General features: G+C 41.1%; 1 protein-coding gene across 1 annotated transcript; it reads left to right on the forward strand.

Annotated features, from left to right (window-relative positions):
• Nucleotides 1-1,671: 1,671 nt before the first annotated feature.
• FUNDC1 (FUN14 domain containing 1) lies at nt 1,672-13,922 on the forward strand. The gene is made up of 5 exons (XM_027881463.1): nt 1,672-1,724; nt 3,837-3,993; nt 5,758-5,833; nt 11,569-11,697; nt 13,279-13,922. Exons 1-5 carry the CDS (start codon nt 1,694-1,696, stop codon nt 13,354-13,356), a joined length of 471 nt encoding a protein of 156 aa, XP_027737264.1. The 5' UTR covers nt 1,672-1,693; the 3' UTR covers nt 13,357-13,922.
• The last annotated feature ends 1,147 nt before the right edge of the window (nt 13,923-15,069 follow it).

Genomic DNA, 15,069 nt, shown 5'->3' on the forward strand with positions numbered 1-15,069 from the left:
AGCAGCCTTTTCCCCCAAACTCTCCTCTTTTGTCTTCTTTTTTTTTTTAATTATTTTTTTTTTTATTTTTGACAAACTGCTAGTTTGAGAACAAAGACTGTAATTCATTTAGCAATAAAAGTCAACAAGCTTTTTGTTACTGATTGGGAAGCGAATACCAAACCCGCCGATTTTGTGCTTAAACAAGAAAACTCTGTAGATGTTCGGTGTTTGTCAAAACAAATCGTTAAGAGACACATTTGTGTTCCATACAGAGATGTATTTATGGAAAACCTTAAAGAATGCAATATATTACCTAGTTCTGTCTGGCAGGCTGTCACCTGCTTATCGCAACGACAAATGTTTGTAATAAAAATCAGTTAATAAGCAAACGACCACTTTGTAAACTAACTTCAAATTTAATATGCTAAAGAAGTACCTTCTTGTAGAAGATATGTTTCCCCTTTTTTGGCATGTCTGTTAAGGATGGTGTAATTAAGGATTTTAATTAAAATCTTAAATGCATTCTCCATAAAAACAGCTTTATGACATAGGCAAAAGCAGATTTTTTCCATTATAATTGCCTGTCTTGTGTATTGGCAGTGTAAGAGTCCAAGCGAGAGGCTGCAAACACTTTTAAATAATCTGTTTCCCATTTTATTATTTATAAGTGACGTTCATGGACGCTTTCTTAATGTTCATATTGCCACAGCGCTGCTGAAGCTGCACTTACTGTGTCAGCCACCTCTAGGTTATGGCTGCACACAATAAAAAATAAATAAAAGCAATAAAACACAATTATGTGGGGTTCAGCCTATTGAAACCCCACTGATGCGCATTGAAGGAAGGAGCACACCGGGGTCAGGAGAGCCCAAATTTCTTTTTTGTCAAATATTTCACAGTTCACGTTGGCTTTAACCCTTGTTCTTCAAGGGGCCTTTTTGGCTTGTTTTCTTTTCTGGTTATTAACTTTTATGGGGCACGTGGCGACGCGGCCGCTGTCCAGGCGTGGCTGCAGCCACCGCTCTGCTCCTCACCCACATCCCGAGTTATTCGGAGGAGTCTGGGGGCTCAGGTTTGAATATTATGTGCATCTATGGGCACTACAGTATAAAAATGAAGATATTAAACTATTAGAGAGTGTCCAAAGGAGGGCAACGAAGGGCCTTGAGGGGAAGCCGTGTGAGGAGCAGCTGAGGGCGCTTGGTGTGTTCAGCTGGAGACTGAGGGGAGACCTCACTGCAGTTACAACTTCCCTGTGAGGGGAAGAGGAGGGAAAGGCACTGATCTCTGCTCTGTGGGGATCAGGGATGGGACTAGAGGGAATGGCCTGAAGATGTGTCAGGGGAGGTTTATGTCGGCTATAAGGAAAAGGTTCTTCGCCCAGAGGGTGGCTGGGCGCCTGAACAGGCTCCCCGGGGAGGTGGTCACAGAGCACACGGAGTATTTGGACAACGCTCTGAGGCACACGGTGTGACCCCAGGGGGACCGTCCTGTCCAGGGCCAGCAGTCGGACTCGACGATCCTTTTGTGTCCCTCCCAGTTCGGCACATTCCACCAGCCCCATCCCTTCGCTCCCGCTCCCCTCGGCTCTCCCTGAGGGGACCGGCTCCACTGTGGGAACGGCAGGCGGCGCATGCGCGGGGCGGCCGCGAGGGGGCGGCCCCGCGGCGGGCGGGGCGCGGAGCGGCCGCCGCCTCAGCACCGGCCCAACATGGCGGCGCGGCGGCCCCGCTCCGCCTCAGGTCAGTGCCGGCCCCGGCCCGCCGGGACATGCGAGGAGGCGGCGCGCCGGGCGCCCTTCCTTCCTCTCTTCCTTCCTTCCTCCCTCTCGGGGGTGGCGGGCAGCCCGCTGGCCGCTGCCTTGCCCTGCGTCCCGGGGGCGGGATGGCGCGGGCTCTGCGCCTCCCCCATCAATGCATGTGTGTGTGTGTGTGTGTGTGTGTGTGTGTGTGTGTGTGTGTGTGTGTGTGTGTGTGTGTCCCCTCACGGCCGTGGCGCACCGGCCCCGCTATACCCCCCGCATCCCGCGGGATAAAGCCCCTTTTCTGCGATTTAACTACTCGGCCCCCTTCCAGGCGGGCTCGGGGAGGACGCGGTGGGCCTCCGGCGGCTGCCGAGCCCTCCCGGGGCCGGGGGGATGCGGGGCTGGAGCCGGGAGCCCCCACGGCCGCCGCATCCCGCATCCCGAACCCCGCGGGGCTTCCAGGGCATCGCCGTGGCCTCGTCGTGCGGCGCCTTCTGGCACCGGCGCGGCTTGATGAGCTTGGAGAATGTCCGTAACACCGTGCCGCATGCAGGGGGTGTTTTTGATCAGCACAAAAATGCTCCGGCGGTGTTATTTTCCACGCAACGCGTGCGAGTTTTGGTTTGGATAATATTAATTTACAGAATTAGTATAGCTAACCGCCTGTGACAGCGTTTTGATGTTCTTGTCCGTTTGAAGAAGTTAAATGGATTGTTCTCCATACCTCAGGGAAAGAAAGGCCATTCAATAACAACTTTTTAGGACTGTGGGTCTTGCTCTTCATCTTTCAGTACTCAAGAACACTTAGGTGTTAATATAGTGAAATAATGCAAACCTTCATGTATATTTCTTGCACTCTTTGAACCTTTAATCCGTACTTGTAGTACCAGTTTAAAAAAGCTGCCGAAATTCTTAATAAAATGCTTATATCTGCAGTCTTACTTAATAATTTTGGGTAGTTATATATCTGCCCTTCCTCTCAGCAATCTCCCACCATTATTGCTGAACTTACATTTCACCTTCAATATGTTTAACCAAAGGATTCCAATTCATGTATTTATGTCCCCAGAACATGACATGTTTTGAGATATTTTTCTTTAAAAATCTAAACCCAACTGTTCCCTCTGATGTTTTGAGTATATGAGGTGTTTAGGATCACTTCATCTGAAGTTGTGGGATGCCTATTTTGAAAACATTGACAGACTTGCCCTGCAAACCTGGAACTTAAATCCCAGCGTCACCTGTTTTATCTGTTGTGTAGAAGGAACAGAAGTGTCTGCTCTTGGGCTTATTGGCATAGGGGGATGTTTCTCTCTCTGAGGAGAGCATTGGGCCCGGAGTCCTCAATCTTTCCAAGTTTGGGTCTATCCAGAGGAGGGCTGTGTGCTCTCTCTTAAGTCAGAAATGTTCCAAATTGATTATGGTCATAAAGGCAGAGTTGTAGGAGGTCAGATGAGAGCCCAGCACCCTGTGCCTGAGAGGAATCAGCTGCAGGGTGAGCTCAGACAGACTGAACAGGGTGAGCAGGTACTGATGCCTTCTCAGGATGTTTGGAATGATTTTCAGCCCAACTCATTAGCTGTGGTTGTTGTCTTTGTGTCTGACAGCCCTCGGAGGGTTTTTGTTCTGTTTTAGTTTGGTTTCTTTTCCCTCTTTACATTTGCTCCGTTGTAATTTGGAGTCCACATCAGCTTTGGGTACGTACAGCATCCTGCAGCGAGCTGTTCCACAGGTTAGCCAGGCCAGGTGGAGGGAGAGGAGAGGAGAGGAATACTGCCTTTTTTTTGTGTTGAACTTGCTAGCTGGTAGTTCCATCTCATGCCTCTTGAGTCCTGCACTTGAACAGGTTCCTGCTCACTTTTTCAGTGCCAGTCACAGATTTTATAGATTACACCTTCCCTATAGCCTCCTCCTTGCCTCAAATATTATGGCATACTATCCCAAAATCCCTTGTTCTGTGAGCTGCTGGACCATGGGTAGCATGTGCACTGCAATTTAAACCGCTGGATTAGCCAGTAAACTGAGTCTGGGGTTTTTACAGAGATCGTTAATTTACGGCGTAACTGAGAAAATAACTCCTTTCTTTCTTTTGTCTTTTTTCCTTTTTAAGATCACGACAGTGACGATGACTCCTATGAGGTGCTGGATCTAACGGAGTACGCACGGCGTCACCACTGGTGGAACCGGGTGTTTGGCCGGAATTCAGGACCAATTGTGGAAAAATACTCCGTGGCCACGCAGATTGTGATGGGCGGCGTGACTGGCTGGTGAGGGAGCTTCCCCTTCCATAACTGTCCTAGAGCTTTAGAAGATCCCTTCCCAAGGGTATTCCAAGCAGATAAATGTATCCTCTCTGCCGGGATTTCCTTTAGCATTGATCAAGGTTATTCATGAGGGAACAATTCCTTAACTCATTACTCTGACTCATCGTTCTGGAGTGGTTTTTAATATTAGTAATACACCAGTTATCCAAGGGGACTCGTACTAGTTACTGTGGAAAGGATTTGGGGAAATGTCAGAGCTCTGAAAGTACGAGGAATAAATGGAAAATTCCTGCGTATAGCTTTTATTTGTATGGAAAAGCTTATTTACTTGCTAGTCAAGATTTGGAAACCTACGTCATGGCTAAGACATATTTTACAGGTGAAAGAAATGAAGGAAAAATAAAAGCTGGCAGAATATACTTTTAATTAAGAGCCCCATTTAATGGAGACAGTTCTCTCCTTTAAATTCAGCTGGAGCCATTCTGATCAAATTCACAGTCTGCTCTGATGTTTAGAGATACACCACAGCATTTAGTTACACTAAAATAATTAATGGGGAAAGCTAGACAGTAAAGATGAGAACTTAAACTGGAAAATGTGGCCACAGCCTGAGCAGCTATGTCAAGGTATTTGTTATTTGTCAGAGGTATTTGAATGGTAATTGTCTATTCCAGTACTCTAAAAAAAGGCAATTTCAGTGAAAAGCACCATTGTGGTAGCATGGTGGCTTTTAAATTGACATTGTACAAGAGTTGGAAGATTAAATATAACAATTTCATTTTTAGTCTATTTAGACTCAGTCCAGCTTTGAGTTGTGGAGGTTTAGCTTTCAGCCTGATTTTCTTATTTTCTTCTGTAGCCTTAAAATTATTTTTAAAAGTTAGATGTGTCCATGTAAATTTGGAAGCTTCTAGGGAATGGTTCATCTGGCATCTGTAAAAACTGGCTTATTGAGTGATCTGGGAAGTGTATATTTCAATATCTGCAGATATCTCTGTGTGTGTATTGATGTTTATAAATATGATTTCACTGTTCATATGCAGCAGGGGGGAAATCCCCTCTGTGTGTGGGCCAGTGTTCAGACACCTGCAGAGTTGCCCAGGGAAGCTGTGGAACCATCAGCCTTGGGAACATTCCAGGCTTGCCCTGGGCAGCCTGGTTGGGCTTGGAGGTTGGATTGGATTCCACAGCTGGCCCAGTTTTGGAAAGGTGGCTGGCCCAGGTGACCCCCAGAGGCCCCATCCTGCCCTGTCACTGTTCTGTGCTGTCAGTCTCTGTTTGGTGTGGGTGGGTTTGGAGTGTGTCCCAGTAGAGGGGGCCTTGCCAAGTTTAACTCTTGTGGCAGGGATGTAACTTCTTTTTACCAAGATATTTAAGTAATGAGCTGTGTAGTTAATACAAATGATGGTATCATATATTTACTTTCCATTTGGCAGCAGCCACAGTGGCTCTGTTATATCATTACATTGTGCTTTATTAACATGCTACAATTAATAGCAGCAAGATCTGGAGATCTCAAGCTTGTTTTAAGGGGGCCATCAGCCAGCCATGAACTAGCAACCATTGCTCACGTTCACTTGCTTTAGACATTATTAATTAAACATTGCTTGTATTAAAGAGTCTGAACTTTAAATTAAAAAATGTGAAATACTTTGTTAAATGAAGGAATAGTAATAGTTGTAGTCAGGAATTGTGGAGTGTGGCATTTGTTCATCAGACAACTTCACTGGACTGGGTTCTTTTTGTTTCTTGTTTTGTTCCCCTAAGGTGTGCGGGATTTTTGTTCCAGAAAGTCGGAAAGCTTGCAGCAACTGCAGTAGGTGGTGGCTTTCTTCTGCTTCAAGTATGTAGCATTTCATGCTTTATAAGTTGGCAAATGTTATTTACTAAACAATAGGAAAAACACAGCTGTTGGGTAACATTTAATTAGGAAGGCTTCTTATCTGCTTCATCTTTTCAGTCTTTTCGGTCAAAACTTTACGTTTCAGGTGGAATATTTTGTAGAAATGAGACATTTCTGAGAATCAGTGGTAAAATCAGAATTTGCTCTGTCCTGTGAAATAGTTTGTAGTAAAACAAGAGAAACTGGTGCAGAAACTGAGGTACTGCATGTTATTCAATGTTGTCAAATGTTGAGGAACTGCCTCACAGAAAACCTGTGGTTAGGGAGAGTTTAATCTGTGTTTATTTAAATAGGTTTGAGAATTTCTTCAGAGCTTTAGAAGAAGTAGGCTGCCTTGGCAGTTGCTTGTGGAAGACTTGCTCTGGTCCCAGTGTGAGCCATGTTTTTCTCTTTTCTCCCCATGCCGTGTTTCATCTTTTGGGCCTCTGAAGCCTGGCTGATCCCTGGCAGCCTCGTTGCATTCCTCTCTGCTGGCTTTCAGCTTTAAAAGTTTTAATGATGTTATCTGGCATCACCATTTGCATTTTTCATCAGATATTCTGGTTAGGGGAGGACATATTTCCAAAAAAAAAAAACTTTAAATCAGGTGACACAACTTTAAGTGGAGGAGGATTTCACATGAATGATTTCTGTATGATGCCAGGTTTTTTACTGGCATTTTTCATGTCTTAATACCTGTGAGCTTCTCCTTTTTCCTCAGATTTTTCTGGAACAAGTAGATTGTTGCCTACTTAGGCTCAACAATATAATATTTTTTTGAGATGGAATGTTAAAGATATAAATATTTATTCTTTCCACCATCACCCTGGAGGGTTTCCGAAAGGCATATCCCACTTTTATTTCTCCTTTTGATTGTAGTGGCTGGTGCCGTCAAGCATTGATCAGGAAGGGTGGGGCAGAACCTCTGATTGCTGCTGTGTGACGTCAGGATGTCACTTGTGTGAAGTACACACGCTTCCTTCATGGTCATGTTCTCTACTGCTTTGGGGGTTGGTTTTGTGTGGGGTTTTTTTGTTTGTTTTAAACCCCATGCTATACGTCTCAACGAACTGCAGAGAGTCTGTGCTCTCTGAACTGTTTGGTCTGAGTTGTTTTCAACAAATACAAGGTGTGTTTTGTTTGAATTACTCAAAAGCAAGCATCAACACAGTAAAAAGTCAAAGAGAAATAATTTTGATTTGAAAGTTTTTAGCATTGGCATTTGTTCCACCTTTCCATTGTGCACTGATGGCCTTTTTCAACCTCCTGGGAATCACTGGTTATTGTACCTGAACGTTGGGAGGAAGTTTACAAGGGTGTTGAATCTGAAATGGTTTATAATCACCCAGGTGTAAGTTTTTTGGCAAAATGTGTTGTGCCTGCAAATAAACCAGTTATTATGGACTTCTTTAGCCCATAATGTGTGTTTTTAGATCACGAGGGAAGAATTAAATCTGCAGTGATTCCTAAAGTACTCACCAGCCTTCTCCTATTGTCGACCTGAAGATCTGAACCTTTCTACCCATGCTTTGTATGCTGTTGGTCATAATTCTTTTAATGATAATTCTTTTCTAAATCTGAAGAGCTGCAGGAGCAGAGGTCTGGCACCCAGACCTTGCTGCAGATGCCTCCCTTGGTACTGCTCACTGCAGGAACCTGGGAAGTTACAACACCCCTGTTAGACAAAGGAGAATGGAAATTGCTTAAAACCCATTCCTTGTGTAGGATTTTTGTTTGTTGAGCTGTGAAGTTTGGGGAGCTTTCCTGTACGTGCAGTAGGTTTACCTTGCCTTTGAGTGGCTGATTTCTTGGCTGATCTCATTTATCCGAGAAGGAATATTATCCAAGAGGAAATATGAGTTGCATATTTTGATTGAATTGCCTATATCTTAAGTGAGATCAGATTCTGTTGGAAGGAAATGAAGGAAATGCCTTGGTCTCTCCTTTAATTCAAAACATTTTGCATCTTAAAGCTGAGTCATAAATTCTATGGTGTAATTACATTTCTGTAGTCTTTAATTTTTTCATTTAAAGATCACACATTCTGATTCCATGAATGCATGTTCAGTGCTTCCCCTGAGTGGGCAGAGGAGCATTTCAGCACATTACTAGAAAGTTCCTTTTTTATCTGTAAACTTCTCTGAAGTTGCAGATCTCATTTCAACTGCTGATTGCAATATTGGCATTGTAATTACATGCTAACACAAGAATAATAGCTACAGAAGGCAGAATTCTTGGCTAAAGCCCATTCAGTGAAACTTTCCAGTTTTAAAATTAAAAAAAAATGCATTTTCTCTACATTGTGTGATGACTTCATCTCAAGAAATCTAGTAGGAAACTGAAAGCAATAAATTTTTGAGTGTCAGTTTGTACAAGAAGCAAAAGAGATTTTTCAGATTTTTGTACGTTATCTAGAACTTAGTACAGGTTAAATGAAAACTAGTGTGAGGAAGAAAATAAAAAGGACGTTAAGAAATTTGCATAGCTTTTCAAAATTAAGATCTGCTATCACATCTTTGTGGTGGATATTTCAACAGCTTAATTTGATCAATTAACTATATTTTTGTTGAAATAGCTGTAGCTCTTCAAATATGCTGGTGTAAGACCAATATCCCTGTAATGAATGTAAGGAAAATGTAATGAATTTCTCATAACAGGGCAGAGATTTTCCTTGTATAACTTCCAGTTTACACAGCACAGTCTGTGAAATTCTGAAGAGTAGGGAAGTAAGAACTCACGTGGTTCTGTTATAATGAATTAGTAAAGACAGTTGTTCTTAATGAGCACCTAATAGCTCTCTTATTTTTAAAACCCTGTGTCCTGAATAACTGTTTAACTGCTTTTTGCTCATCAGCCAATATACCAATTATAGGTCTTTCTATTGTGTGTTGACTATTATTTAATAATAAAATTATGTTTTTATTCAGTTACTTCACTGATATATTTTGCCTCAGCCCATTAATATGCCGTTGATGAATTCTGCTCAGTTCTTCTTTAAAGTATTTTCTGACTGAGGAGAAGTAAATCTTTGAAAACAACACAAGAAACAAAATAAACTCTGAGGTATCCTTGGCTCTGTCTTGTACAGGGGTTTTTTGATGCCGTGCCATGATGATGGCCATGGGACCACAGAATGGTTCAGGTTGGAAGAAATTCTGGGTTTTTTTTTTTTTTTTCTTTTCAACAGTTCTGGGGGGTCTTGAACACAAATTTTACTAATGAGCTGTGAGAGAGATATATGAGTGTAATATGTATTATTCCATTATCATATAGGGAGATATTTCTGTATAACCCAGAAATCTACACCCCCATATGCCTCTTTACAAATATATGCAATCAATATGTATGGCTCTACAAAACTATTTAATATATATCTAAGTATGGGACTAATAATGGAATATTATTATTTTAGTTTGTTACTGTAAGGCCTAGGTTTAAAAATACTGGTAAACCTCTAAGAATTTGCATTTAGGTAAATTTACTGTTGTAAGCAGATATTTTTTTATGATGTATTAGAGCCTGAAAATTGCAGTCTCTCTCTCCAGCACTGGATTTCAGTGGGATTATTTCTGCCCTTACATATGAAATTATGTAATTAGTGGGGCTGCAGCCAAAGTAGATATGACACAGGCTCTGACTGTTACTGCTAAAGTACAGGGTTTTTTTTTTCTTCTCAGTTATTAAATTTATATTCAAAACACTGCCCTCTGTTGCTTATTTTATAGGTGTGTATAAACACTCAAAAGTAGAATTTGGGATCCCTGCTACTCAGTTCAGGGAGAAAAGTAGTCCCGTTTTTATTGTGTAAACTGGAGTTTCGATGCAAATGTAAGTTTGCTCTGCAGTAGTTACAAACAGAATTAAAAACTTCTGCCTCATCTTTGTACTGTCTGGATAACTGAGGTAATTAAACTAGTCCTAATGAAATGTCTCTTTTAAAGTCCATCTGCATTTTACAACCCAGCAAACACATTAGCATTTCTTACATTGTGTTGGACTGGGCAGATCAGTCCACATTTAATTTTCAGTTGTATGAGTCAGAAGGTTCCAATTCACTGCCTGGGCCTTTTTGAAATTCTTGTGGTGATGTTAAATTCATAAAATAACAATTGCCTCAATCTGCAGCTTTTTATTTTCTCTCTGGTATGTCATCCAGTGCCATCAGTACAGCTTTCAGGCTGGTTTCATGTTTTCATGCTGTCCAGTCCTTGATGAGCTGTCCCTGCCCAGCACTAGTGCCCATGTGGATAAATGATTTTACAATAGACAGGCAAAGTCAATTAATTTGTTATGTTCTGAGGTGTGAAGTAAAAAAGAGTTTAAAATATAGTCAGTTCATTTTGCATTTGTCCAGTGAATTGGTTTTCTTAAAACTTACATGGAGGTGAAAACAAGAAGTTGACTTTCTTACATAGGTAGTGTTTTAGGAGCTTTGTTTTGAATTCAGGCAAAACCTGGCTGACACTTGTTTCATTTTATCTTTTTTTTCCTGGATCATAAAATCCTTAATTTGGGGTGAAATATGTTGCTTAATTGTTGTGGCTGTTGTAATACAAACTAGATGGTCTCAGTTATTTGGTAGAAAAAAATATGTGAAAGTCAAACTTCAGTGCCTGTAAGTGAAATGAAACATTTCTTTTTAGGCTAAACCTAGTAAATTGTGTATTTAAATATCTATGCCACAAAAGTTCATGATCTATGACTTTTATTTACCAGTTGAACAGTTTGCATAGGACACTGTTAGGTAAGTGAGGTGAATTTCCCAAACGTGACCTCAAGAAGGATCTGAGAAATCTCACTCTTTACAAAGAGTTTTTTGGATAGCAGCCATTTACCTGTAAATTTAGTGAATTATATCTATTTGTCCCAACAGTTAAAATGAGCAGTAATCCTTAGTTTTGATTTTTTTTTTCAAGCTATGATCCTTTAAACATTTAAATATGTCTTTCTTTTGTGAATTGTCTCATTGAAATCGATGGGACATAACATCTTATTTTTTTCCAGTTTCAAATCTTAGTGAGAGAAATAAGAAGGATTGGGATGATGGTTAAACATGATTAAATTATTGGGAAACTGAGTGTAAATTGGTATGAACCAGTCTCCCCAAACTTATCCATTTTGCTGATGTGACAGAACTTGAGCTGTACTCGGGCCATGTGATTTCTCTACTCACTGGCTGTGTTTTGTAGAAAGCGTGAAAATTCTCTTCTGTCAAATACCTTTTGTGGGACAGTTTAAATCACACAGGATAAAATAATAGCTTTTGGTGTTTCTAATTATGATTTTGATTAGCCCAAGATGCTCTGTCACAAATCAGAATTCCACGATTCTGAAGGAAGCTGAAACGAAACAGTTTTTTCATTGTTGTCCTATAAACCCACTTTTCTTGGAAGTTACAGTAAATGCTGAAGGGAAAACAGTGTAAAGCTTTTATAACTAAAGAACAGAGAACTGGTAAAATTAATAAGAGTCTACTGAACTTTAACGTTGCTTGTTCTGATTTGAACTGCTGTTACTGGGAAAAGTGTCAGAGTTTGAAGCAGAGAATCTGCTGAAATTGGAACAATGTATTTTTTTTCCTATATCTATAAATAAAAAAAAAAAAGAAATAGAAACAACTTTGTAGGCACTAAATACTGTATTTTGCCTCGTGAAATGTGAACTTTGACTGTACTAACTGCCCTTAATTTTCCCAGATTGCTAGTCATAGTGGATATGTACAAGTTGACTGGAAGAGAGTTGAAAAAGATGTAAACAAAGCAAAAAAACAGTTAAAAAAGCGTGCAAATAAGGCAGCTCCTGAAATCAACACTCTAATTGAAGAGGTAAGTCTAAGCTCATAAACTGTTTCTTGCCAGCCACTTTTTCTTCCCTTCCCCTGCGGGTGATGATGAGCTCAAGGTGCAGCTACAAAACTGGAAGGCATCAGAAACAGCCTGGCTGTACATTTTATTAAAAGTTATCGGCTTGTGCTCTCTTTTGTTCATTTAGCTTTCTGTTTTGGTCACTCTTAAGGATGACACACAGAGTTCCTGCATTTCTGCAGCTCCTGTGGCTTGGGGGCTGTCAATGGCTTTGCCATTTGGTCTGTGCAGGCTCTTGGTGAGTGACGGAGCCAGCAAGGTCACAACGGGGTAAAAAGTTCAGGTGTGGTTAAAACATGGTAACTACAAAGAAAAAAAACCCAAATCTTCTTAGGCTGCTGATAACGAAATTACCTGACTGGCCAAGAATGACCTTTCTGGAGAAAAGCTATAACTACTTTGTGACTAGAGTTGAGATTTTATCTCGTTTTTATGCAGTTTGAAGGGTATCAGTCTGCAGGATCTGTCACTTACATTCTGGGTTGAGAAGAGGGAGCTCTGATACTGGTCCTTGTCACTGGGGCTGTTTCATCCTGTCCTGTGAAGACTTTCATTTCATCGATTTTGTGACTTTTTTTTTTTTTTTTTAAGGAAAAAAAAGTTCTACATACTTTCACATTCCATACATGCAATATAAGTTTCTGTCTCCACAGCTGAATCCCGACTGGGAATGTGCTGCAGACAATGAAAGAGCAGCTCTGTAATTCATGAATTTTGACATCTCAGGTTTAACCTGTAAGGAGTTGCACATAGGTTGATAAAAATTACCTTAAGTTTTAGTGTGAATATGAACTGAAAGCTCAAGAGAGATGGTCTTCTGGCTTCTGTATCCCGAATAGCTTGACATGCCCTTCCCCATTTCCCTGCAGAAATGGGTGGGACAGGATGGGGGGTTTGGGTTTCCTTTGTGTTTTTTTTTTGTCCTCTCACATTATATTACTTTCTTCTGTGTATTAGTGGCCAGTTTGAAGTGGAGGATGTATGAAATGGCATATTTGATACAACGTTATACTTTCTGCTGTTACTTCATGAAATACTGTACACTAATGTCATCATACATAAGTGGTTTTTTTCTAGGATTAAGTTGTTAGGAAATTGGCTCATAATGGAGTGAAGTGTACTTTTTTTCCCAGCGATCTAGCCTTCCAAAAATCAGTATTTTTTTAAAACATTTGTCATGTGATTGCAGTTGAAGTCATGGTGGTTCTCTTGCTTTTTTTGCCAAGGGAGATTGTAAAGCATCTTTCTTGTTTTTATCAAAGCAAGAGTGGTATTGGCATGGAATTGATATAACAATTCCTTTGTATTTTGACTTTTTAAAGGCTCACTCTATTTTAAATATGTTGTTAAAACAGCTGAGAGTCAGTTAGCACTCCACTGGTGCCAGCAGGTGCCTCCTTGTTTTATATGGTTTTAAACACGTCGCTTCCCCCTGCACCCCCCTCCATAATGTTCCTGTTTCCAGGCAGCTGTGATAAGTGTTAGATCCTACTGTCAGCCACGTTTAACTCTGTCCTTTACAAATACTGCTTTTGTTCTCAGTCCACAGAGTTTATCAAACAGAACATCGTGGTGTCCAGTGGGTTTGTTGGAGGCTTTTTGTTGGGCCTGGCGTCGTAAGGACCTGAACCGTCCCTTCCCGATGGGATCCGAGCCGGCAGAGAACGGTTGTGGTGACACGCTGTGTGACAGCAGTGGGTCACTGGGCCTGCAGAGCAAGACAAGTGGACTAGCTAGACAACTTGGAAGCTTTCACATTTCAGGCTTTTGCCTCTTGAAGCTTGGCAAAACTAGGATTTGCTGAAAAACTCTGCAGTGTGCTCATTATAGCAATTTCTGGGCAAAACTGGTTCATCTTCATCATGACTCTTTTTATCTATGGCCTTTCAAGATCTAGCATTTTTTAAAATGTTATTCTTGGAATATAGCTGTGTAGCCATACTGTAAGAATGAAAGCTCCATTTCTATGTTTTCAGTTGAATATTGTTTATTTAAAAAGTATTTTTCTTCATGCTGTAGTAGGTAGTATCGATGACTACATACTGTATATGACATTGTAGTTTCAGCCTCGTGGCTACCCATCTTCTTTAGAAGTCACTGCAATAATTATCAATCTGTAATACCTTTTTACAGAGTATTAAATAACAAAGAACCATGAGCTTATTAAAGGTGAAAATTAACTTTGACTCTGACCTTTGTGTACACAGAGAGTCAAGTCTCTCAGTTTACAACCTGCAGGCACCTGGTGCCAGCGTTTGCAGAGACAGGTTTTTAAGGTGGGTTTAGTAGTTTGGTACTAAGTTATTCTAATTTTTCCACATTTCAAACTCGTGGACCTTTCAGAATTTCTGCCCAAGGAGGAGTTTACTCTGTCCTGATTTCTCTGGTTTGTGGTATACCTGCAGGTTAATGTGAACTGGAGTCTCTCCTACACAGGTTCTGTTGGGTTCCTGTTCATGTATCTCAACAACAGTGATTCATTAGCACCGGATGGATGGATGGGTGGGACCTTGGGATGCACAGGACATGGGGTGTTTGACATAATAACCTACTAAATATTTAGGTTTGTGCATCTCTGGGCTTCAGAGACCCTGTATTACGTGTTGACCTCATCTATGTGTGCTTGTGGCCAAGGTGAGTAAGATACAAAGCATGTCATGCACTTCTCTGAGGTTTAAGGTTTTAATTAATCCTGTTTAAGGCTTTTGAAAATATATCTTAACAAACACATACCCCTCAAACCAATCCTTCAAAATCAAGGTAGGTAAATGGCCATGAATAACATATTAGCATCCTAAATATTGTGTATCAAGATAAGTGTCTAAAGCTTTGTTGACCCAGTTGTTACAGTTTATTGGAAATGGGAAGCCCAAGGAGGAATGTACCTGCTGGGTTGTCTGGGATTTAGAGCAAAACTAAGAAAGATGAAAATGTTAAGACGTGGAAGTTTTTGCCCTTAGTGTTCAGCCCAAGGGATAATGGGAAACAAGTCAGCTTTTTTCTGCTGATGAAGCTCATGGATTTTTGGCATGACCAAAATGTTACTGAAGCCAACAGGCATGAGTCACCCACCCTGACTAGAATCAACTTGGGCATCCTGGAGGGCTTTGGGAGTGAAGCAACCACCTCAGTGGTATGAACCTCTAAATGTGCATTTTTATCTTCTCTGTGAAAGGATTCCAGAGGAGCATCTCTTGGTGTTCTTGCTAAAAAGGCTGCTTTTGTGACCAAGCTACTTCATCTCTAAAGGTAGAATTAAAGCCAGAAGTACATAGTAGTATGCATGCAAGACTGATCTTTGCAGAGGAAGGTTGTTCTGCTATACTGTTGCCA

Source organism: Empidonax traillii, unplaced genomic scaffold, assembly GCF_003031625.1.
Source record: "Empidonax traillii isolate 1590-97213 ecotype Southwest subspecies unplaced genomic scaffold, ASM303162v1 scaffold1:size7828297, whole genome shotgun sequence".
NCBI classification, from domain to species: Eukaryota; Metazoa; Chordata; class Aves; order Passeriformes; family Tyrannidae; genus Empidonax; species Empidonax traillii.

Excerpts from the sequence above, each read along its gene's own strand:
- FUNDC1 (XM_027881463.1), top strand. The coding sequence starts at position 1,694 with ATGGCGGCGCGGCGGCCCCGCTCCGCCTCAG. Across the intron at positions 3,994-5,757 it reads ATGGGCGGCGTGACTGGCTG|GTGTGCGGGATTTTTGTTCC; the intron begins GTGAGGGAGCTT and ends TGTTCCCCTAAG. Across the intron at positions 5,834-11,568 it reads GTGGCTTTCTTCTGCTTCAA|ATTGCTAGTCATAGTGGATA; the intron begins GTATGTAGCATT and ends TAATTTTCCCAG.